The sequence below is a fragment of the Heterodontus francisci genome, chromosome 44, assembly GCF_036365525.1.
Source record: "Heterodontus francisci isolate sHetFra1 chromosome 44, sHetFra1.hap1, whole genome shotgun sequence".
Lineage (NCBI taxonomy): Eukaryota > Metazoa > Chordata > Chondrichthyes > Heterodontiformes > Heterodontidae > Heterodontus > Heterodontus francisci.
In genome coordinates, this window is record NC_090414.1 from 23,747,011 (window position 1) to 23,769,367 (window position 22,357).

Below are 22,357 nucleotides of genomic sequence, written 5' to 3' on the forward strand. Positions count from 1 at the left end.
GGGAGCGCAGAGATCTCGGAGCGTTGTAGGGGCTGGAGGAGGTTACAGAGAATGGGAGGGTTGTCGGGGCTGTAGGAGGTTACAGAGAATGGGAGGGTTGTCGGGGCTGGAGAGGTTACAGAGATAGGGAGGGTTGTAGGGAATGGAGGAGGTTACAGAGATAGGGAGGGTTCTAGGGGCTGGAGGAGGTTACAGAGATAGGGAGGGTTGTAGTGGCTGGAGGAGGTTACAGAGATAGGGAGGGTTGTCGGGGCTGGAGGAGGTTACAGAGATAGGGAGGGTGTGGGGCTGGAGGAGGTTACAGAGATAGGGAGGGTTGTAGGGGCTGGAGGAGGTTACAGAGATAGGGAGGGTTGTTGGGGCCGGAGGAGGTTACAGAGATAGGGAGGGTTGTTGGGGCCGGAGGAGGTTACAGAGATAGGGAGAGTTGCAGGGGCTGGAGGAGGTTACAGAGGTAGGGAGAGTTGTAGGGGCTGGAGGAAGTTACAGAGATAGGAGGGTTGTAGGGGCTGGAGGAGGTTACAGAGATAGGGAGGGTTGTTGGGGCCGGAGGAGGTTACAGAGATAGGAGGGTTGTAGTGGCTGGAGGAGGTTACAGAGATAGGGAGGCTTGTCGGGGCTGGAGGAGGTTACAGAGATAGGGAGGGTTGTAGGGGCTGGAGGAGGTTACAGAGATAGGGAGGGTTGTAGTGGCTGGAGGAGGTAACAGAGATAGGGTGGGTTGTTGGGGCTGGAGGAGGTTTACAGAGATAGGGAGGGTTGTAGGGGATGGAGGAGGTTACAGAGATAGGGAGGGTTGTTGGGGCCGGAGGAGGTTACAGAGATAGGGAGAGTTGCAGGGGCTGGAGGAGGTTACAGAGATAGGGAGAGTTGTAGGGGCTGGAGGAAGTTACAGAGATAGGGAGGGTTGTTGGGGCCGGAGGAGGTTACAGAGATAGGGAGGGTTGTAGTGGCTGAGGAGGTTACAGAGATAGGAGGCTTGTCGGGGCTGGAGGAGGTTACAGAGATAGGGAGGGTTGTTGGGGCTGGAGGAGGTTACAGAGATAGGGAGGGTTGTAGGGGATGGAGAAGGTTACAGAGATAGGGTTGTAGGGGCTGGAGGAGGTTACAGAGATAGGGAGGGTTGTTGGGCTGGAGGAGGTTACAGAGATAGGGAGGGTTGTTGGGGCCAGAGGAGGTTACAGAGATAGGGAGAGTTGCAGGGGGCTGGAGGAGGTTACAGAGATAGGGAGAGTTGTAGGGGCTGGAGGAAGTTACAGAGATAGGAGGGTTGTTGGGGCCGGAGGAGGTTACAGAGATAGGGAGGGTTGTAGTGGCTGGAGGAGGTTACAGAGATAGGGAGGCTTGTCGGGGCTGGAGGAGGTTACAGAGATAGGGAGGGTTGTAGGGGATGGAGGAGGTTACAGAGATGGGGAGGGTTGTAGGGGATGGAGAAGGTTACAGAGATAGGGAGGTTGTAGGGGCTGGAGGAGGTTACAGAGATAGGGAGGGTTGTAGGGGATGGAGGAGGTTACAGAGATAGGGAGGGTTGTTGGGGCTGGAGGAGGTTACAAAGATAGGGAGGAGGCGAGGAGGCCACGGAGGCTGGTTAGGTCAGTGAGCACAGTGGGTGATGGGTGAATGGGACTTGGTGTGAGGTAGGATACAGGTCCAGCAGAGTTTGCGATGAGTGGACATTTACTGAGAGACCCGAGAGTCTGAGACGCGGCCCCCCGCCCCCCTCCCGACCCACCCCCAGGACCTGGTCACACAGGAGTCTGCACCGTAATAGTTTCTCACTTTGTGTCTACAGAAAATTGGATCCTCAACGAACTGGATGGGAAGGATGACAAGCCCTTGACTGGATTCTCATGGCGAGGTGGCTCCGATCCAGACACCAATGGGATCCAGATGTGGACAGAAGTGTTCATTGTGCAGCAGCCAAGCGTAGAAAGGTACAGAGGCACGCTGACCTTGTCTCCTTTATTCCTTCCCTTCGGTATCACTGGGTAAAGTCTTCTTGTCGGTGTCTCCTTTCAGTAGTTCCTGGTCCCGAGTACCTCTCACTCCTGGCATTACTTTATTCATGCACTGTGATTCATTGGATCATTCTCTCTGTCTCTCTCTGGCTCCCCCTCTCTTTCTCTCTATATCTCCCTCTCTCCCTCACTCTCTCTCACCCGAGTCTGAAAGTTGTGGGTTTGAGCCCCCAATCCAGATGGCATAGGCTCCCTAATCCGGTGAGTACTGAGGGGAGCACCGCACTGCCAGAGGGTCAGTACTGAGGGAGCGACGCACTGTCGGAGGGTCAGTACTGAGGGAGTGCTGCACTGCCAGAGGGTCAGTACTGAGGGAGTGCCGCATTGTTGGAGGGTCAGTACTGAGGGAGTGCCGCACTGCGGAGGGTCAGTACTGAGAGAGCGCCGCACTGCCAGAGGGTCAGTACTGAGGGAGCGACGCACTGTCGGAGGGTCAGTACTGAGGGAGTGCCGCACTGCCAGAGGGTCAGTACTGAGGGAGCGCCGCATTGTTGGAGGGTCAGTACTGAGGGAGCGACGCACTGTCGGAGGGTCAGTACTGAGGGATAGTGCCGCACTGCCGGAGGGTCAGTACTGAGGGAGTGCCGCACTGCCGGAGGGTCAGTACTGAGGGAGTGCCGCACTGCCAGAGGGTCAGTACTGAGGGAGCGACACACTGTCGGAGGGTCAGTACTGAGGGGAGTGCCGCACTGCCAGAGGGTCAGTACTGAGGGAGTGCTGCACTGTCGGAGGGTCAGTACTGAGGGAGCGCCGCACTGTCGGAGGGTCAGTACTGAGGGAGCGCCGCACTGTCGGAGGGTCTGTATTGAGGGAGTGCTGCACTGTTGGAGGATCAGTACTGAGGGAGCGCCGCACTGTCGGAGGGTCAGTACTGAGGGAGTGCTGCACTGTCGGAGGGTCAGTACTGAGGGAGCGCTGCCACTGTCGGAGGGTCAGTACTGAGGAAGTGCTGCACTGTCGGAGAGTCAGTACTGAGGGAGTGCCACACTGTCGGAGGGTCAGTACTGAGGGAGCGCCGCGCTGTCGGAGGGTCAGTCCTGAGGGAGCGCCACACCGTCGGAGGGTCAGTACTGAGGGTGTGCTGCACTGTCGGAGGGTCAGTACTGAGGGAGTGCCGCACTGTCGGACGGTCAGTACTGAGGGAGAGCTGCACTGTCGGAGGGTCAGTACTGAGGGAGAGCTGCACTGTTGGATGGTCAGTACTGAGGGGTGCCGCACTGTTGTGGGGTCAGTACTGAGGGAGTGCTGCACTGTCGGAGGGTCAGTACTGAGGGAGTGCCGCACTGTCGGAGTGCCGTCTTTCAGATGAGACATTAAACCGAGGCCCCCGTCTGCCCTCTCGGGTGGGTGTAAAAGATCCCACGGACACTATTGGAAGAAGAGCAGGGGAGTTCTCCCCGGTGTCCTGGGACAATATTTATCCCTCAACCAACATCACTAAAAACAGATGATCTGGTTCATTATCACATTGCTGTTTGTGGGATCTTGCTGTGCGCAAATTGACTGCTGCATTTCCCACAATACAACAGTGACCACAGTGCAAAGAAAAGTACTTCATTGTCTCTAAGGCACATCCTTCCGATGTGTCAGGTGTTTTAGAAATGGTAGACTGCTGTTTTGCTTTTTTCAGGATGTTTCAATGTTTCTCTTTACCTCTATCGTGATGCTGGGTCTTTCTATTTCAGTAAGTTTGAGCAAGCGTTTACCTCTGGGTTATCACTGGAGCCCCTCATACTGCTCTAGGTTAACAGGTAGAGACCTCCTCGAGGGAGCAGGTTAGTGAGTGAGTATCATCCGCCAAATAGCTTTTACCCTGTCCTTCCCCTCCAGGTTGCAGTGGTGCTCATGGATACTCAGGGGAGCCTTTGACAGCCAATCGACCGTGAAGGACTGTGCCACCATCTTTGCCCTCAGTACCATGACAAGCTCAGTGCAGGTAGGGAGGGGAATGAGACAGATATGGCGGGGAGGTTTGGCCGGGCCAGATGGCGGGAAGGGGGAAGAAAGCGTGTTTTCGAAGGAGTGCCTGAGCTGAGGGAGGCTGTAGCCCAGAGACACAAGAGCCTTGAGTGATTCACTCGTGCCAGCTCAGCAGGTGAATGAGCCTGATCCAGCAGGTTTAGCCACTCTGGAACGTTCTTGCCAGTTTCTTCTGGGTAGTTTCAGTTTTCATTGCCGCTTTCTGCACCCACCCTGTCCTTGCTGATACTTTTTGCTTTCCCCAGGATTGGTTCCTGGTGTTGACAATACTGTTGGCCTCAGCACCTCTGGGTTGTGGGTTGTGGGTGGGGGTGCTGGGGAGGCAAAGGGTGTGGGGTATCAGCCAGGCGCTGCTCTGAAACACAGCAATTCCCCCCTCCCCTCACTGGAAAGCGTGCGTGTCCAAAATTGGACGTTGATGCGATGCCCTCTGTGGTTAAATAGCCAACCACCGCTCATTGTCCAGATTCACACATGAAGATTGGCCACCTGGAAGAGGTCATGGAGAAGGTCCTGCACCTATGGAACCCCCTATCCCAGCATAAAGGCAGCACCTTCAGGAGAGGAGGAAGCTAACTGGGCGCAGGAATGGCTTGTGTTGCTATTAATTAGAGTCATCACCTCATACAGCACAGAAGGAGGCCATTCGGCCCATTGAGCCTGTAACAGTTCTTTGAAAGATCTCTCCAATCAGTCCCACTCCCCCCTGCTCTTTCCCCCACAGCCCTGCAAATTTCTCCTTTTCAACTATTTATCCAATTCCCCTTTTGAAAGTTACTATTGAATCTGCTTCCACCGCCCTTTCAGGCAGCGCGTTCCAGATCACAACAACTCACTGTGTAAAAAAAATTCTCCTCATCTCCCCCTCTGGTTCTTTTACCAATTCTCTTCAATCTGTGTCTCTCTGGTTACCGACCCTCCTGCCACTGGAAACAGTTTCTCCTTATTTACTCCATCAAAACCCTTCCTCATTTTGAACACCTCGATTAAATCTCCCCTTAACCTTCTCTGCTCTAAGGAGAACAATCCCAGCTTCTCCCAGTCTCTCCACATTAACTGAAGTCCCTCATCCCTGGGACCATTCCAGTAAATCTCCTCCACACCCTCTCCAAGGCCTTGACATCCTTCTGAAAGTGCGGGGGTCCGGAATTGGACTCAATTCTCCAGCTGGGGGAGAACCCAGTGATTTATAAAGGTTTAACATAACTTCCTTGTTTTTGTACTCTGTCCCTGTTTATAAATCCCAGGATCCCGGGTGTTTTTTTTAAGTCTTCTCAACTTGTCCCCTCACCTTCACAGATTTGTGTACATCCTCCCCCAGGTCTCTCTGTCCCTGCACCCTCTTTAAAATTGTACCATTTAGTTTATATTGTCCCTCCTTATTCTTCCTACCAAAATGAATCACTTCACACTTCTCTGTGTTAAACTGTATCTGCCGTGAGTCTGCCCATTTCACCAGCCTGTCTCTGTTCACCTAAAGCCTGTTATTATCCCCCTCACTGTTTACTACATTTCCCAGTTCCATGTCTTCTGCAAACTGTGAAATTATTTCCTGTAAACCCAAGTCGAGGTCATTAATATAAATGAATAAGAGCAGCGGTCTCAACTCGGACCCCTGGGGAACTCCACAGTACATATAAACCTCCCTCCAGCCCGAGAAACAACCGCTCACCATTATATCTGCTCACTGTCCCTTAGCCAGTTTTCGATCCACGTCGTCACTGTCCCTTCCATGGGTTTTAATTTTGCTGATAAGTTTTTCTGCTTCATTTATTTCAGGTGTATAATTTAACAAACAATATTCAGGAGGATGACCTACAGCACCTTCAGGTGGGTCACTGTGACTTGTGTTACACACATTCTGTTTGTCGTGTTCTGCCCCCAGAAAGCTCACATTGATTAGACTAGCCTCCCACAGACAAACAGACACAAAGAGCAGCTGGTCCATTGAGCCTGCCGCAGCAGCATTGCGACAAGCCACTCACTTTACAACAAAAGCAAAATACTACGGATGCCGGAAATGGGAAATAATAAAAATAGAGAATGCTGCAGACACAGCAGGTCAGGGAGCACCTGCGCACAGACAGAAACAGAGTCAATGTTTCAGCTCACTGACCTTTCATCAGAAATAGAAGATAGTAGAGATTTAAGAGTTTATAAGTGAATCAGGGAAAGGTGGGAGGGAAAGAATGAAAGGGTAGGTCAATGATTGGGTGGAGGGCAGGAATGATTAAATGACAAAAGGAATGATAGGGTAAAAAAGGAAAAGATGGAACGCTCATTCATACAGCGCCAGTCCCAACCTCAGGATGTCCCAAAGTGCTACACAACCAATTTATGCACATGAGATTGGCCCCTGGACATTGGGGAGAACTCCCCCCTCCCCACTCTTCTTCCAATAATGGCCATGGTATCTTTTAGATCCACCCAAGAGGGCAGACGGGTCCTTGGCTTAATGTCTCATCGGAAAGATGGCACCTCCGACAGTGCGTCGCTCCCTCAGTACTGACCCTCTGACAGTGCGGCGCTCCCTCAGTACTGACCCTCCGACAGTGCGGCACTCCCTCAGTACTGACCCTCCGACAGTGCGGTGCTCCCTCAGTACTGACCTTCTGACAGTGCTGCGCTCCCTCAGTACTGACCTTCTGACAGTGCTGCGCTCCCTCAGTACTGACCCTCCGACAGTGCGTCGTTCCCTCAGTACTGACCCTCCGACAGTGCAGCACTCCCTCAGTACTGACCCTCCGACAGTGCACTGCTCCCTCAGTACTGACCCTCCGACAGTGCGTCGCTCCCTCGGTACTGACCCTCCGACAGTGCAGCACTCCCTCAGTACTGACCCTCCGACAATGCGGCACTCCCTCCGTACTGACCCTCCGACAGTGCGGCACTCCCTCAGTACTGACCCTCCGACAGTGCGGTGCTCCCTCAGTACTGACCTTCTGACAGTGCGGCACTCCCTCAGTACTGACCTTCTGACAGTGTGGCGCTCCCTCCGTATTGCCCCTCCGACAGTGCAGCGCTCCCTCGGTACTGACCCTCCGACAGTGCAGCACTCCCTCAGTACTGACCCTCCGACAGTGCAGCACTCCCTCAGTACTGACCCTCCGACAGTGCGTCGCTCCCTCAGTACTGACCCTCCGACAGTGCGGTGCTCCCTCCGTATTGCCCCGCCGACAGTGCAGCACTCCCTCAGTACTGACCCTCTGACAGTCCGGCTCTCCCTCAGTACTGACCCTCTGACAGTGCAGCACTCCCTCAGTACTGACCCTCCGACAGTGCAGCACTCCCTCAGTACTGACCCACATACGGTGCAGCACTCCCTCAGTACTGACCCTCCGACAGTGCAGCACTCCCTCAGTACTGACCCACAGACGGTGCAGCACCCCCTCAGTACTGACCCACAGACGGTGCAGCACCCCCTCAGTACTGACCCACAGACGGTGCAGCACCCCCTCAGTACTGACCCACAGACGGTGCAGCACTCCCTCAGTACTGACCCACAGACGGTGCAGCACCCCCTCAGTACTGCACACCTGAATGGAGGGTTGCAAACGTGGAGTTCTGTGAAAGATGACTATGGATTTGGGAGGCAGCGACACACTGAAGGACTTTGAAGAGGACAGGGAGGTTGGAGATGTTTTGGTAGTTTGCAAGTACAGAGGAGTCAAGAGTGGGCCTTTTGAGGAGGGGGCAGTTTTCAAGGAGAGGTCATGACGAGAGATAGGAGGGAAACTAGAGAGAGGTCTAGCTTGAGGTCTAGAGCAGTGAGCACTTTGTAAAAAGTTTGGTATGGTGAGCAAGTGGAAGCAATGGGGTGATATGTGGAGGAGGCAGCTGAACAGATGATGTCAATCTTCGTGACAAAGCAGTCCTTGAGCTCCCTGAAACTGCTCTGGAGGTGAGGGTAAAGGAATCGGGGAATAACTATTAAGGAGAGATGGAGTGTAATGAAGAAAAGAAGCCAACCTAGATTTTGTGCCCAGATCTCAAGTGGGACTTAAACACACAAGCTCCTGACTCAGAGGAGTGAGTGCTGCACTCTGTGGAAGGAAAAGAGGGTGTGACTGTGACTGGAAGGCTGTGAAGTGCCTGTGTAGAAAGTTTAACAAACTTAGACATTAAACGCTGCTCCCGTTTTCTCTCAGCTGAGGAAGCTGTAGCCTCATTGTCCTCTTCTGTTCTAGCTCTTTACAGAGTACGGGCGTCTGGCCACAGAGGAGACATCGTTCAAACCCTTCCAGGTAGGAGGATTACAGCACCAGGCCGAATCCAGCTTCCAATATCTTCAATCCCCCAGTGTCTCCCTTATTTATTTTCACACGCACTTGTTGATGTTCCTAAATTGTCCCCTCCCCCCTTTAGTTTTTGGCACCATACCCCTCGTGTCAAATGCAGAGTCAGTCAGTGTTAACAGAGCCGCTTCCTCAGTGCCCTGCTGCTGCAGTCCAGGGGAGAGAGAGCACCCACTGAGCCACGCGGGCGTGGCTGGCTTCAGGAGCTACCTGTGTGGGTTAATTCCCGTCAACCATGTACCGCAGCATGTCAAAGCACCAGAGGGACACCCTCCCCGTCCAGCTGCTCAGTTGCAGGAGAGCAACAGTGCCTTCCACGATGGGACCGCTTGAAGCACCACTCGAAGTGTAGCCACTGTTGTAATGTAGGAAACGCAGCAGCCAATTTGTGCACAGCAAGATCCCACAAACAGCAATGCCATAATGACCCAGATCATCTGTTTTTAGTGATGTTGGTTGAGGGATAAATATTGTCCCCAGGACACCGGGGAGAACTCCCCTGCTCTTCCGCGAGGTACTCTATTATTCGTGTTTCCATTTGCCCCTTTCCAAATTGACCTTCCAAAATCATTATGATTGCTGTCATTCCATCACCCGACACTGGCGACCTCCACCAATCCCTGCTCTCCACCTGTGTGACCTTCTATGCCCCCAAATACAGCCGCTGCTCATCCAAACCCTGGTTTACAGCACCTCCCCCAGTGCTCCCAAAGTCCGCACAGTCCCCACGATGGAACACTTCCCCAACCTCTTCCACTTTAATAAACATACTGGCCATGCCTTCCCCTCTCTCCTGTTTCCTGCTCCACTCTGTACACCAGATTAGGGAGTGTAAATCTATGAAGGGTGCAACGCAGTGAGTGATATCCAGTCAATGTGGGTCCAATGTACAACATTGCCACCTGCCAGTATCTGGTGGTATCACAGCTCGTGAATTCACACCCTGCCAAGCAGACGCTGGTCAAGATTGCCCTAATGATATCAGGTCCTACTGCAGAGAGGTGAGCATCGATGGGCTCCTCCTCCTCCTCTTCACTGATTTTACTCAGCCGTTGTAAGGAAAGAAAGAGAGGCTTGTATTTCTGTCACACCTTTCACAATCTCAGGAGGTCCCAAAGGGCTTCACAGCTAATGAAGTAATCTGTTTTGAAGTGTGGTCACTGTTATAATGGACAAAACATCAAATTGTGCCCAGCAAGATCCCACAAACAGCAATGTGATAATGACCCAGATCATCTGTTTTTACTGATGTTGGTTGAGGGATAAATATTGTCCCCAGGACATCGGGGAGAACTCCCCTGCTCTTCTTCCAATAGTGGCCGTGGGATCTTTTACACCCACCTGAGAGGGCAGACGGGGGCCTCGGTTTAATGTCTCATCTGAAAGACGGCACCTCCGACAGTGCAGCACTCCCTCAGTACTGACCCTCCGACAGTGCGGCACTCCATCAGTACTGACCCTCCGACAGTGCGGCACTCCCTCAGTACTGACCCTCCGACAGTGCGGCACTCCATCAGTACTGACCCTCCGACAGTGCGGCACTCCCTCAGTACTGACCCTCCAACAGTGCAGCACTCCCTCAGTACTGACCCTCCAACAGTGCACTGCTGCCTCAGTACTGACCCTCCCACAGTGCAGCACTCCCTCAGTACTGACCCTCCGACAGTGCGGCACTCCCTCAGTACTGACCCTCAAACAGTGCTGCACTCCCTCAGTACTGACCCTCCCACAGTGCAGCACTCCCTCAGTACTGACCCTCCGACAGTGCAGCACTCCCTCAGTACTGACCCTCCGACTGTGCAGCACTCCCTCAGTACTGACCCTCCGACAGTGCACCACTCCCTCAGTACTGACCCTCCGACTGTGCGGCACTCCCTCAGTACTGACCCTCCGACAGTGCGGCACTCCCTCAGTAGTGACCCTCCGACAGTGCGGCACTCCCTCAGTACTGACCCTCCGACAGTGCGGCACTCCCTCGGTACTGACCCTCCGACAGTGCAGCACTCCCTCAGTACTGACCCTCCGACAGTGCGGCACTCCCTCAGTACTGACCCTCCGACAGTGCGGCACTCCCTCAGTACTGACCCTCCAACAGTGCGGCACTCCCTCAGTACTGACCCTCCGACAGTGCGGCACTCCCTCGGTACTGACCCTCCGACAGTGCAGCACTCCCTCAGTACTGACCCTCCGACAGTGCGGCGCTCCCTCAGTACTGACCCTCCGACAGTGCGGCGCTCCCTCAGGACTGACCCTCCGACAGTGCGGCACTCCCTCAGTACTGACCCTCCGACAGTGCAGCACTCCCTCAGTACTGACCCTCCGACAGTGCGGCACTCCCTCAGTACTGACCCTCCGACAGTGCGGCACTCCCTCAGTACTGACACTGGGAATATCTGCCTGAGTTTTGTGATCAAGTCTTGAGCAGGACTGGGGATCACAACCATCTGACTCAGAGGCAGGAGAGAGAAAGAGAGAGAGAGAGGGAGGGCTACCCAGTGAGGCCGGGCTAACATCCAAATTCATTTTCATATGCTGCTCACTCTGTCCTGTAGACACTGCTCTTCCTGGTCCGGGATTGGAGCTTTCCCTATGAGTATCCGTATGGATTGGATGGAGGCAAGGAATTTCTGGAGAGGCGATTACAGGTAAGGATCAGATTCATTCATCCCTCAGATTGCAGTCTGCCTGATTATCAAGTGCAGATATCTATCAACCCCCATGCCCATTGGGTCGATAGAAATTATTTCCTCTGGTGGGGGGGAGTCCAGAACAAGGGGGCAGAACCTTAAAATTAAATCCAGAACGTTCAGGGGTGATGGCCGGAAGCACTTCTTCACACAAAGAGGAGTGGAAATCTGGAACTCTCTCCCCTCAAAAAGCTGCTGAGGTTGGGGGTCAACTGAAAATGTCAAAGCTGAGATGGATAGATTTTTGTTGTCTGTTGTTGAAGTGCCTGAATTAGCTCCTCTTTCACCATGATCTGCACAGCATCTTCTTCCTTGGGAAAGACATGCAAAGTATTCATTTAATACCTCAGCTATGCCCCCTGCCTCCATGTGTAAATCCCCTTTCTAGTCCTTAATCTGTCCCACTCCTCCTTTTACCATCCTTTTACTATTAATATACCCATAGAAGACTCTTGTATTCCCCTTTTATGTTAGCTGCCAGTCTCTTTTCATACTCTCTCTTTGCTTCTCTTATTTGCTTTTTCACTTCTCCTCTGGACCGTCTATGTTCCGCCTGGTTCTCTGTTGTGTAATCCACTTGACATTTGTCATAAGCAGACATTTTCTTCTTCATCTGAATCTCGATCTCTTTCGTCATCCAGGGTGCTCTGGATTTGTTTGCCCTCCCTTTCTCCATTTTGGGAATATACTTCGACTGTGCCCGAACTAACTCTTCCTTAAAGGCAGCCCATTCATTGTTCAGTTACCGTTTTGCCTGCCAACCTTTGATTCCGATTTATCTGGGTCAGATTCGTTCTTACCCCATTGAAGTTGGCTTTCCCCCAGTTCATTATTCTTACTCTGTATTTTGTCCTTTTCCATAGCCAGCCTAAACCTTATGATACAATGATCCCTGTTGGCTCACCTCATTCCCAAGAACCAGGTCTAGCAGTGCCTCCTTTCTGATTGGACTGGAAACATACAGCTGTAGAAAATTCTCCCGACCACACTCTCTAAGAACTCTTGCCCCTCTCTGCCCTTTACACTCTGACTATCCCAGTCTATATTCAGATAATTAAAGCCCCCATTCTAACCACTCTATAATTCTTGCACCTCCCTGTAATTTCCTTGCAAATTTGACCCCTTACATTTTTCCCACTAGTTGGTGGCCTATAGACTAGACCGAGCAATGGAATTGCACCTTTTTTATTCCTCAGCCCGAGTCAAATAGATTCCGTCCATGACCCCTCAGGGATATCCTCTCTCTCCAGTACTGTAATGCTCTCCTTAATCAAAACTGCCACCCCCTCCCCATTTCCTTCCTTTCCTATCTTTCCTGAACACCTTGTATCCAGGAATATTTAGCACCCAGTCCTGCCATTCTTTGAGCCAGGTCTCTGCTATCGTCACATCATTTTCCACATGGCAATTTGTGCCTGGAGCTCACCAACCTAATTTACCACACTCTGCGCATTCACACACAAACACCTGAATTTAGACTTTCCCTCTTACTCTGACCCCACCTAATAATTTACTATTTCCTACTTTAGTGTAATCCGTCTCTCCCAATTCTCTGCGCACCTTGGGTGTTCCTCTCTTGTGTTATCTCCTGGTTCTCACACCCCTGCCAAGTTAATTTAAACCCTCCCCAATAGCACTAGCAAATCGCCCCACAAGGAAATTTGTCCCAGCTTGGTTCAGGTGCAACCCGTCTGGCCTGTACAGGTCCCCCTTCTCCAGAACTGGTCCCAGTGTCCCAGGAATCTAAAGCCATGCCTCCTACACCATCTCTCCAGCCACACATTCATCTGTTTCGGGAAGCTTGGATAACGTGGGATATTGTGAGCCCAGTCAAAAAGAAAAAGGAAGCATTTGTAAGGGCTGGAAGGCTAGGAACAGATGAAGCACTTGAGGAATATAAAGACAGTAGGAAGGAACTTAAGCAAGGAGTTAGGAGGGCTAAAAGGGGTCATGAAAAGTCATTGGCAAACAGGATTAAGGAAAATCCCAAGGCTTTTTATACATATATAAAGAGCAAGAGGGTAACCAGAGAAAGGGTTGGCCCACTCAAGGACAGAGATGGGAATCTATGCGTGGAGCCAGAGGAAATGGGCGAGGTATTAAATGAGTACTTTGCATCAGTATTCACCAAAGAGAAGGACTTGGTGGATGATGAGCCTAGGGAAGGGAGTGTAGATAGTCTCAGTCATCTCATTATCAAAAAGGAGGAGGTGTTGGGTGTCTTGCAAAGCATTAAGGTAGATAGGTCCCCAGGGCCTGATGGGATCTACCCCAGAATACTGAGGGAGGCAAGGGAAGAAATTGCTGGGGCCTTGACAGAAATCTTTGCATCCTCATTGGCTACAGGTGAGGTCCCAGAGGACTGGAGAATAGCCAATGTTGTTCCTTTGTTTAATAAGGGTGGCAAGGATAATCCAGGAAATTATAGGCCGGTGAGCCTTATGTCAGTTGTAGGGAAACTATTAGAGAGGATTCTTCGGGACAGGATTTACTCCCATTTGGAAACAAACGAACTTATTAGCGAGAGACAGCATGGTTTTGTGAAGGGGAGGTCGTGTCTCACTAACTTGATTGAGTTTTTTGAGGAAGTGATGAAGATGATTGATGAGGGAAGGGCGGTGGATGTTGTCTCTATGGGCTTTAGTAAAGCCTTTGACAAGGTCCCGCATGGCAGACTGGTGCAAAAGGTGAAGTCACACGGGATCAGAGGTGAGCTGGCAAGATGGATACAGAACTGGCTCAGTCATAGAAGACAGAGGGTATCAGTGGATGGGTGTTTTTCTGAATGGAAGGATGTGACTAGTGGTGTTCCACAGGGATCAGTGCTGGGACCTTTGCTGTTTGTAGTATATATAAATGATTTGGAGGAAAATGTAGATGGTCTGATTAGTAAGTTTGCGGACGACACAAAGGTTGGTGGAGTTGTGGATAATGATGAGGATTGTCAGAGGATACAGCAGGATATAGATCGGTTGGAGACTTGGGCGGAGAAATGGCAGATGGAGTTTAATCCGGACAAATGTGAGGTCATGCATTTTGGAAGGTCTAATGCAGGTGGGAGGTATACAGTAAGTGGCAGAACCCTTAGGAGTATTGACAGGCAGAGAGATCTGGGCGTACAGGTCCACAGGTCACTGAAAGTGGCAACGCAGGTGGATAAGGTAGTCAAGAAGGCATACGGCATGCTTGCCTTCATCGGTTGGGGCATAGAGTATAAAAATTGGCAAGTCATGCTGCAGCTGTACAGAACCTTAGTTAGGCCACACTTAGAATACTGTGTGCAATTCTGGTCGCCACACTACCAGAAGGACGTGGAGGCTCTGGAGAGGGTACAGAGGAGGTTTACCAGGATGTTGCCTGGTCTGGAGGGCATTAGCTATGAGGAGAGGTTGGATAAACTTGGATTGTTTTCACTGGAACGACGGAGGAGGAGGGGCGACATGATAGAGGTTTACAAAGTTATGAGCGGCATGGACAGAGTGGATAGTCAGAAGCTTTTTCCCAGGGTGGAAGAGTCAGTTACTTGGGGACATAGGTTTAAGGTGCGAGGGGCAAAGTTTAGAGGGGATGTGCGAGGCAAGTTTTTTACACAGAGGGTGGTGAGTACCTGGAATTTGCTGCCAGGGGAGGTGGTGGAAGCAGATACGATAGCGACGTTTAAGAGACATCTTGACAAATATATGAATAGGAAGGGAATAGAGGGATATGGGCCCCGGAAGTGCAGAAGGTGTTAGTTTCGACAGGCATCAAGATCGGCGCAGGCTTGGGGGGCCGAATGACCTGTTCCTGTGCTGTACTGTTCTTTGTTCTTGTTCTATCTTATTTCTATACTCACTTGCGCGTGACACTGAGAGTAATCCGGAGATTACTACTTTTGAGGTCATGCTTGCTAATTTCTTACCTATCTCCTTAAACTCTGCCTGCAGGACTACATCCCTCTTCCTACCTATGTCGTTGGTACCAATGTGGACCACGACTGCTGGCTGTTCACCCTCCCCCCTCTGGCTGCTCTGCAGCCGTTCAGTGACATCCTTGACCCTGGCACCAGGGAGGCGAAACTCCATCCTGGATTCACGTCTGCAGTGTTTCGGATCTCCTATCACTATCACTCTTCCAGTCTTCCTTGTGCCCCCCTGTGCAGCTGAGCCCCCAGTGGTGCCATGGCCTTGGCTCTGGCTGCACTCCCCAGATGAACCATCACTTTCCTCAGTATTCAGAACCTGTTGGAGAGTGAGACACACTCGGGGATCTCCTGCACTACCTGCCTGTTTCTTCTTGGCTGCCTGGCGGTCACCCATTCCCTCTCTCCATACATACTCTTAAGCTGTGGGGTGACCACATCTATAAACGTGCTTTCCACAAAGATCTCAACCTCACGGATGCACCACAGAGACACCAGCTGCTGCTCAAGTTCTGAAACCCGGAGTTCAGGCTGCTGCAACTAACAACACTTGCTGCACATATGGTTATCCTGGACACGAGAAGTGTCCTGGAGTTCCCACATAGCACAGGATGTGCACTCCAGAGGTCGGAGCAGCCCTGCCATTCATCTTTCTATTAGATAATAAATCTTGGTACTACAATAAACCCTGCTGCTAATAATGAACACCCGAATTACGATGGAAAAAAAAGTTTAAAAAAAAGAGGGGGAAAATACTCTCCAATCAATCACTCACCGTCTTCCCATTGATGTCCCACTTGATTTTCTTTAGAGCGCTGTCAGTCAGTTCAGAACCCACAGACTATCCTTCACTCGCCCTCTCATTTAAACTCCGCCGCTCTGATAAAGATCAGCCATGATCTGCACCATCAAACACTCCCAGGGCAGGTATAGCACGGGATTTTTAAAAACGGGTTAGATACAGAGTAAAGCTCCCTCTACACTGTCCCCATCAAACACTCCCAGGACAGGTACAGTACGGGGTTAGATACAGAGTAAAGCTCCCTCTGCACTGTCCCCATCAAACACTCCCAGGACAGGTACAGCACGGGGTTAGATACAGAGTGGTGATTTTATTAGTGTCGGGGGGATAAATGGTGATTTTGTTAGTGACAGGGGGAATGAATGGTGAATTTGTTAGTGTCAGGGGTGTGAATGGTGATTTTGTTAGTGTCAGGGGTGTGAATGGTGATTTTATTAGTGTCGGGGGATGAATGGTGATTTTGTTAGTGACAGGGGGAATGAATGGTGAATTTGTTAGTGTCAGGGGTGTGAATGGTGATTTTATTAGTGTCAGAGGTGTGAATGGTGATTTTATTAGTGTCAGGGGGAATGAATGGTGATTTTGTTAGTGTCAGGGGGTGTGAATGGTGATTTTATTGGTGTCAGAGGGTGTGAATGGTGATTTTATTAGTGTCGGGGGATGAATGGTGATTTTATTAGTGTCAGGGGTGTGAATGGTGATTTTATTAGTGTCAGGGGTGTGAATGGTGATTTTGTTAGTGTCAGGGATGTGAATGGTGATTTTATTAGTGTCAGGGGTGTGAATGGTGATTTTCTAAGTGTCAGGGATGTGAATTGTGATTTTGTTATTGTCAGGGGTGTGAATGGTGATTTTGTTAGTGTCAGGGGTGTGAATGGTGATTTTCTAAGTGTCAGGGATGTGAATTGTGATTTTGTTAGTCTCAGGGGTGTGAATGGTGATTTTCTAAGTGTCAGGGATGTGAATTGTGATTTTGTTATTGTCAGGGGTGTGAATGGTGATTTTGTTATTGTCAGGGGTGTGAATGGTGATTTTATTAGTGTCAGGGGTGTGAATGGTTATTTTGTTATTGTCAGGGGTGTGAGTGGTGATTTTATTCGTGTCAGGGGTGTGAATGGTGATTTTGTTAGTGTCAGGGGGTGTGAATGGTGATTTTGTTATTGTCAGGGGTGTGAATGGTGATTTTATTAGTGTCGGGGGATGAATGGTGATTTTATTAGTGTCAGGGGTGTGAATGGTGATTTTATTAGTGTCAGGGGTGTGAATGGTGATTTTATTAGTGTCAGGGATGTGAATGGTGATTTTGTTAGTGTCAGGGGTGTGAATGGTGATTTTGTAAGTGTCAGGGGTGTGAATGGTGATTTTATTAGTGTCAGGGGTGTGAATGGTGATTTTATTAGTGTCAGGGGGTGTGAATGGTGATTTTATTAGTGTCAGGGATGTGAATGGTGATTTTGTTAGTGTCAGGGGAGTGAATGGTGATTTTGTAAGTGTCAGGGGTGTGAATGGTGATTTTATTAGTGTCGGGGGTGTGAATGGTGATTTTATTAGTGTCAGGGGGTGTGAATGGTGATTTTATTAGTGTCAGGGGGTGTGAATGGTGATTATATTAGTGTCAGGGGTGTGAATGGTGATTTTATTAGTGTCAGGGGTGTGAATGGTGATTTTATTAGTGTCAGGGGGTGTGAATGGTGATTTTATTAGTGTCAGGGGTGTGAATGGTGATTTTATTAGTGTCATGGGGTATGAATGGTGATTTTATTAGTGTCGGGGGTGTGAATGGTGATTTTATTAGTGTCAGGGGGTGTGAATGGTGATTTTATTAGTGTCAGGGGTGTGAATGGTGATTTTATTAGTGTCATGGGGTGTGAATGGAGATTTTATTAGTGTCAGGGGGTGTGAATGGTGATTTTATTAGTGTCAGGGGGTGTGAATGGTGATTTTATTGGTGTCAGAGGGTGTGAATGGAGATTTTATTAGTGTCAGGGGGTGTGAATGGTGATTTTATTGGTGTCAGGGGGTGTGAATGGAGATTTTATTAGTGTCAGGGGGTGTGAATGGTGATTTTATTAGTGTCGGGGGGGATGAATAGTGAGTTTATTAGTGTCGGGGGGGATGAATGGTGATTTGATTAGTGTCAGGGGGATGAATAGTGAGTTTACTGGTGTCAGGGGGGATGAATAGTGAGTTTACTGGTGTCAGGGGGTGTGAATGGTGATTTTATTAGTGTCAGGGGGGATGAATAGTGAGTTTACTGGTGTCAGGGGGTGTGAATGGTGATTTTATTAGTGTCAGGGGGATGAATAGTGAGTTTACTGGTGTCAGGGGGTGTGAATGGTGATTTTATTAGTGTCAGGGGGGATGAATAGTGAGTTTACTGGTGTCAGGGGGTGTGAATGGTGATTTTATTAGTGTCAGGGGGATGAATAGTGAGTTTACTGGTGTCAGTGTGGATGAATAGTGAGTTTACTGGTGTCAGGGGGTGTGAATGGTGATTTTATTAGTGTCAGGGGGATGAATAGTGAGTTTACTGGTGTCAGGGGGGATGAATAGTGAGTTTACTGGTGTCAGGGGGTGTGAATGGTGATTTTATTAGTGTCAGGGGGATGAATAGTGAGTTTACTGGTGTCAGGGGGGATGAATAGTGAGTTTACTGGTGTCAGGGGGTGTGAATGGTGATTTTATTAGTGTCGGGGGGGTTGAATAGTGAGTTTACTGGTGTCGGTTCTCACTCACTACTGACCTCTCTGATGCCTTTATTTGCCCCAGGTTAAAGCTCACCAGCACGAGGAACTGCAGCTGGTCAGGCGTCACATCCACGCCTGTTTCAATGGCATCTTCTGCTTCCTCATGCCCCATCCGGGGCTCAAGGTGTCCACCAACCCCACCTTCGATGGCAAGCTGAAAGGTACGTGCCTGCAAAGGGGAATGTCCAACACTCATACAGGCCTGGGTCGCTTGCATGAAGAAAGAATCCCCCCTCCCCATTTTTACAGCACCGAAGCATGTCCCAGTGGTCAGTAAAGTATTGTTTAGAATTGCTGTCATTGTTGTAATGTAAGAAATACAACAGCCAATTTGTACACAGCAAGATCCCACAAACAACAATAACCAGGTTAACTCAACTCCCTTGCTCTTTTCTTAGTACTGACCCTCAAATCCTATGCATCCACCTTAGAGGGCAGACAGGGCCTCAGTTTAACATCTCATTCCGAAGATGGCATCTCCGACAGTGCGGCAGGCCCTCAGTACTGACCCTCCGACAGTGCGGCACTCCCTCAGTACTGACCTTCTGACAGTGCAGCGCTTACTCAGTACTGACCCTCCGACAGTGCGGCACTCCCTCAGTACTGACCCTCCGACAGTGCGGCGCTTACTCAGTACTGACCCTCTGACAGTGCGGCACTCCCTCAGTACTGACCCTCTGACAGTGCAGCGCTCCCTCAGTACTGACCCTCTGACAGTGCGGCACTCCCTCAGTACTGACCCTCCGACAGTGCGGCAGGCTCTCAGTACTGACCTTCCAACAGTGCAGCGCTTACTCAGTACTGACCCTCCGACAGTGCGGCACTCCCTCAGTACTGACCCTCCGACAGTGCGGCACTCCTTCAGTACTGACCTTCCAACAGTGCGGCGCTCCCTCAGTACTGACCCTCCAACAGTGCAGCACTCCCTCAGTACTGACCCTCCGACAGCGCGGCACACCCTCAGTACTGACCCTCCAACAGTGCGGCACTCCCTCAATACTGACCCTCCGACAGTGCAGCACTCCCTCAGTACTGACCCTCCGACAGTGTGGCACTCCCTCAGTACTGACCCTCTGACATTGCAGCGCTTACTCAGTACGGACCCTCCGACAGTGCGGCACTCCCTCAGTACTGACCCTCCGACAGTGCGGCACTCACTCAGTACTGACCCTCTGACAGTGCAGCGCTTACTCAGTACTGACCCTCCGACAGTGCAGCACTCCCTCAGTACTGACCCTCTGACAGTGCGGCACTTCCTCAGTACTGACCCTCCGACAGTGCAGCACTCCCTCAGTACTGACCCTCCGACAGTGCGGCGCTCCCTCAGTACTGACCCTCTGACAGTGCAGAGCTCCCTCAGTACTGACCCTCTGACAGTGCAGCACTCCCTCAGTACTGACCCTCCAACAGTGCGGCGCTTACTCAGTGCTGACCCTCCGACAGTGCAGCACTGCCTCAGTACTGACCCTCTGACAGTGCAGCGCTTACTCAGTACTGACCCTCCGACAGTGCAGCACTCCCTCAGTACTGACCCTCCGACAGTGCAGCACTCCCTCAGTACTGACCCTCCGACAGTGCGGCACTTCCTCAGTACTGACCCTCCGACAGTGCGGCACTCCCTCAGTACTGACCCTCCGACAGTGCGGCACTTCCTCAGTACTGACCCTCCGACAGTGCGGCACTCCCTCAGTACTGACCCTCTGACAGTGCAGCACTCCCTCAGTACTGACCCTCCGACAGTGCAGCACTCCCTCAGTACTGACTCTCCGACAGTGCACCACTCCCTCAGTACTGACCCTCCGACAGTGCGGCACTCCCTCAGTACTGACCCTCCGACAGTGCGGCACTCCCTCAGTACTGACCCTCCGACAGTGCGGCGCTCCCTCAGTACTGACCCTCCGACAGTGCGGCACTCCCCCAGTACTGACCCTCCGACAGTGCGGCATTCCCTCAGTACTGACCCTCCGACAGTGCGGCGCTCCCTCAGTACTGACCCTCCGACAGTGCGGCACTCCCCCTGTACTGACCCTCCGACAGTGCGGCACTCCCCCAGTACTGATCCTCCGACAGTGGGGCACTTCCTCAGTACTGACCCTCCGACAGTGCGGCACACCCTCAGTACTGACCCTCCGACAGTGCAGCACTCCCTCAGTACTGACCCTCCGACAGTGCAGCACTCCCTCAGTACTGACCCTCCGACAGTGCGGCTCTCCCTCAGTACTGACCCTCCAACAGTGCGACGCTCCCTCAGTACTGACCCTCCAGCAGTGCGGCACTCCCTCAGTACTGACCCTCCGACAGTGCAGCGCTCCCTCAGTACTGACCCTCCGACAGTGCGGCGCACCCTCAGTACTGACCCTCCGACAGTGCAGCACTGCCTCAGTACTGACCCTCTGCCAGTGCGGCACTCCCTCAGTACTGACCCTCCGACAGTACGGCGTTCCCTCAGTACTGACCCTCCGACAGTGCGGCACTCCCCCAGTACTGACCCTCCGACTGTGCGGCACTCCCTCAGTACTGACCCTGCGACAGTGCGGCGCTCCCTCAGTACTGACCCTCCGACAGTGCGGCACTCCCCCTGTACTGACCCTCCGACAGTGCGGCACTCCCCCAGTCCTGATCCTCCGACAGTGCGGCACTCCCTCAGTACTGACCCTCCGACTGTGCAGCACTCCTTCAGTATTGACCCTCTGACAGTGCAGCGCTCCCTCAGTACTGACCCTCTGACAGTGCGGCACTCCCTCAGTACTGACCCTCCGACAGTGCGGCAGGCCCTCAGTACTGACCTTCCAACAGTGCAGCGCTTACTCAGTACTGACCCTCCGACAGTGCGGCACTCCCTCAGTACTGACCCTCCGACAGTGCGGCACTCCTTCAGTACTGACCTTCCAACAGTGCGGCGCTCCCTCAGTACTGACCCTCCAACAGTGCAGCACTCCCTCAGTACTGACCCTCCGACAGCGCGGCACTCCCTCAGTACTGACCCTCCGACAGTGCGGCACTCCCTCAGTACTGACCCTCCGACAGTGCAGCACTCCCTCAGTACTGACCCTCCGACAGTGTGGCACTCCCTCAGTACTGACCCTCTGACATTGCAGCGCTTACTCAGTACGGACCCTCCGACAGTGTGGCACTCCCTCAGTACTGACCCTCCGACAGTGCGGCACTCACTCAGTACTGACCCTCTGACAGTGCAGCGCTTACTCAGTACTGACCCTCCGACAGTGCAGCACTCCCTCAGTACTGACCCTCTGACAGTGCGGCACTTCCTCAGTACTGACCCTCTGACAGTGCAGCACTCCCTCAGTACTGACCCTCCGACAGTGCGGCGCTCCCTCAGTACTGACCCTCTGACAGTGCAGAGCTCCCTCAGTACTGACCCTCTGACAGTGCAGCACTCCCTCAGTACTGACCCTCCAACAGTGCGGCGCTTACTCAGTGCTGACCCTCCGACAGTGCAGCACTGCCTCAGTACTGACCCTCCGACAGTGCAGCGCTTACTCAGTACTGACCCTCCGACAGTGCAGCACTCCCTCAGTACTGACCCTCTGACAGTGCAGCACTCCCTCAGTACTGACCCTCTGACAGTGCGGCACTCCCTCAGTACTGACCCTCTGACAGTGCAGCGCTTACTCAGTACTGACCCTCCGACAGTGCAGCACTCCCTCAGTACTGACCCTCCGACAATGCGGCACTTCCTCAGTACTGACCCTCCGACAGTGCGGCACTCCCTCAGTACTGACCCTCCGACAGTGCGGCACTTCCTCAGTACTGACCCTCCGACAGTGCGGCACTCCCTCAGTACTGACCCTCTGACAGTGCAGCACTCCCTCAGTACTGACCCTCCGACAGTGCAGCACTCCCTCAGTACTGACTCTCCGACAGTGCACCACTCCCTCAGTACTGACCCTCCGACAGTGCGGCACT

The 22,357-nt window shown here is 52.0% G+C and overlaps 1 protein-coding gene across 1 annotated transcript in view; it reads left to right on the top strand.

The window, feature by feature from the left end:
* LOC137356004 (atlastin-3-like) overlaps positions 1-22,357 on the top strand; it is a 46,253-nt gene that overhangs the window by 10,372 nt on the left and 13,524 nt on the right. Inside the window, 8 exon segments of the mRNA XM_068021705.1 lie at positions 1,642-1,648; positions 1,793-1,926; positions 3,849-3,875; positions 3,877-3,954; positions 5,778-5,828; positions 8,186-8,242; positions 10,846-10,938; positions 18,453-18,591. Coding sequence (XP_067877806.1) covers positions 1,642-1,648; positions 1,793-1,926; positions 3,849-3,875; positions 3,877-3,954; positions 5,778-5,828; positions 8,186-8,242; positions 10,846-10,938; positions 18,453-18,591 — 586 coding nt within the window.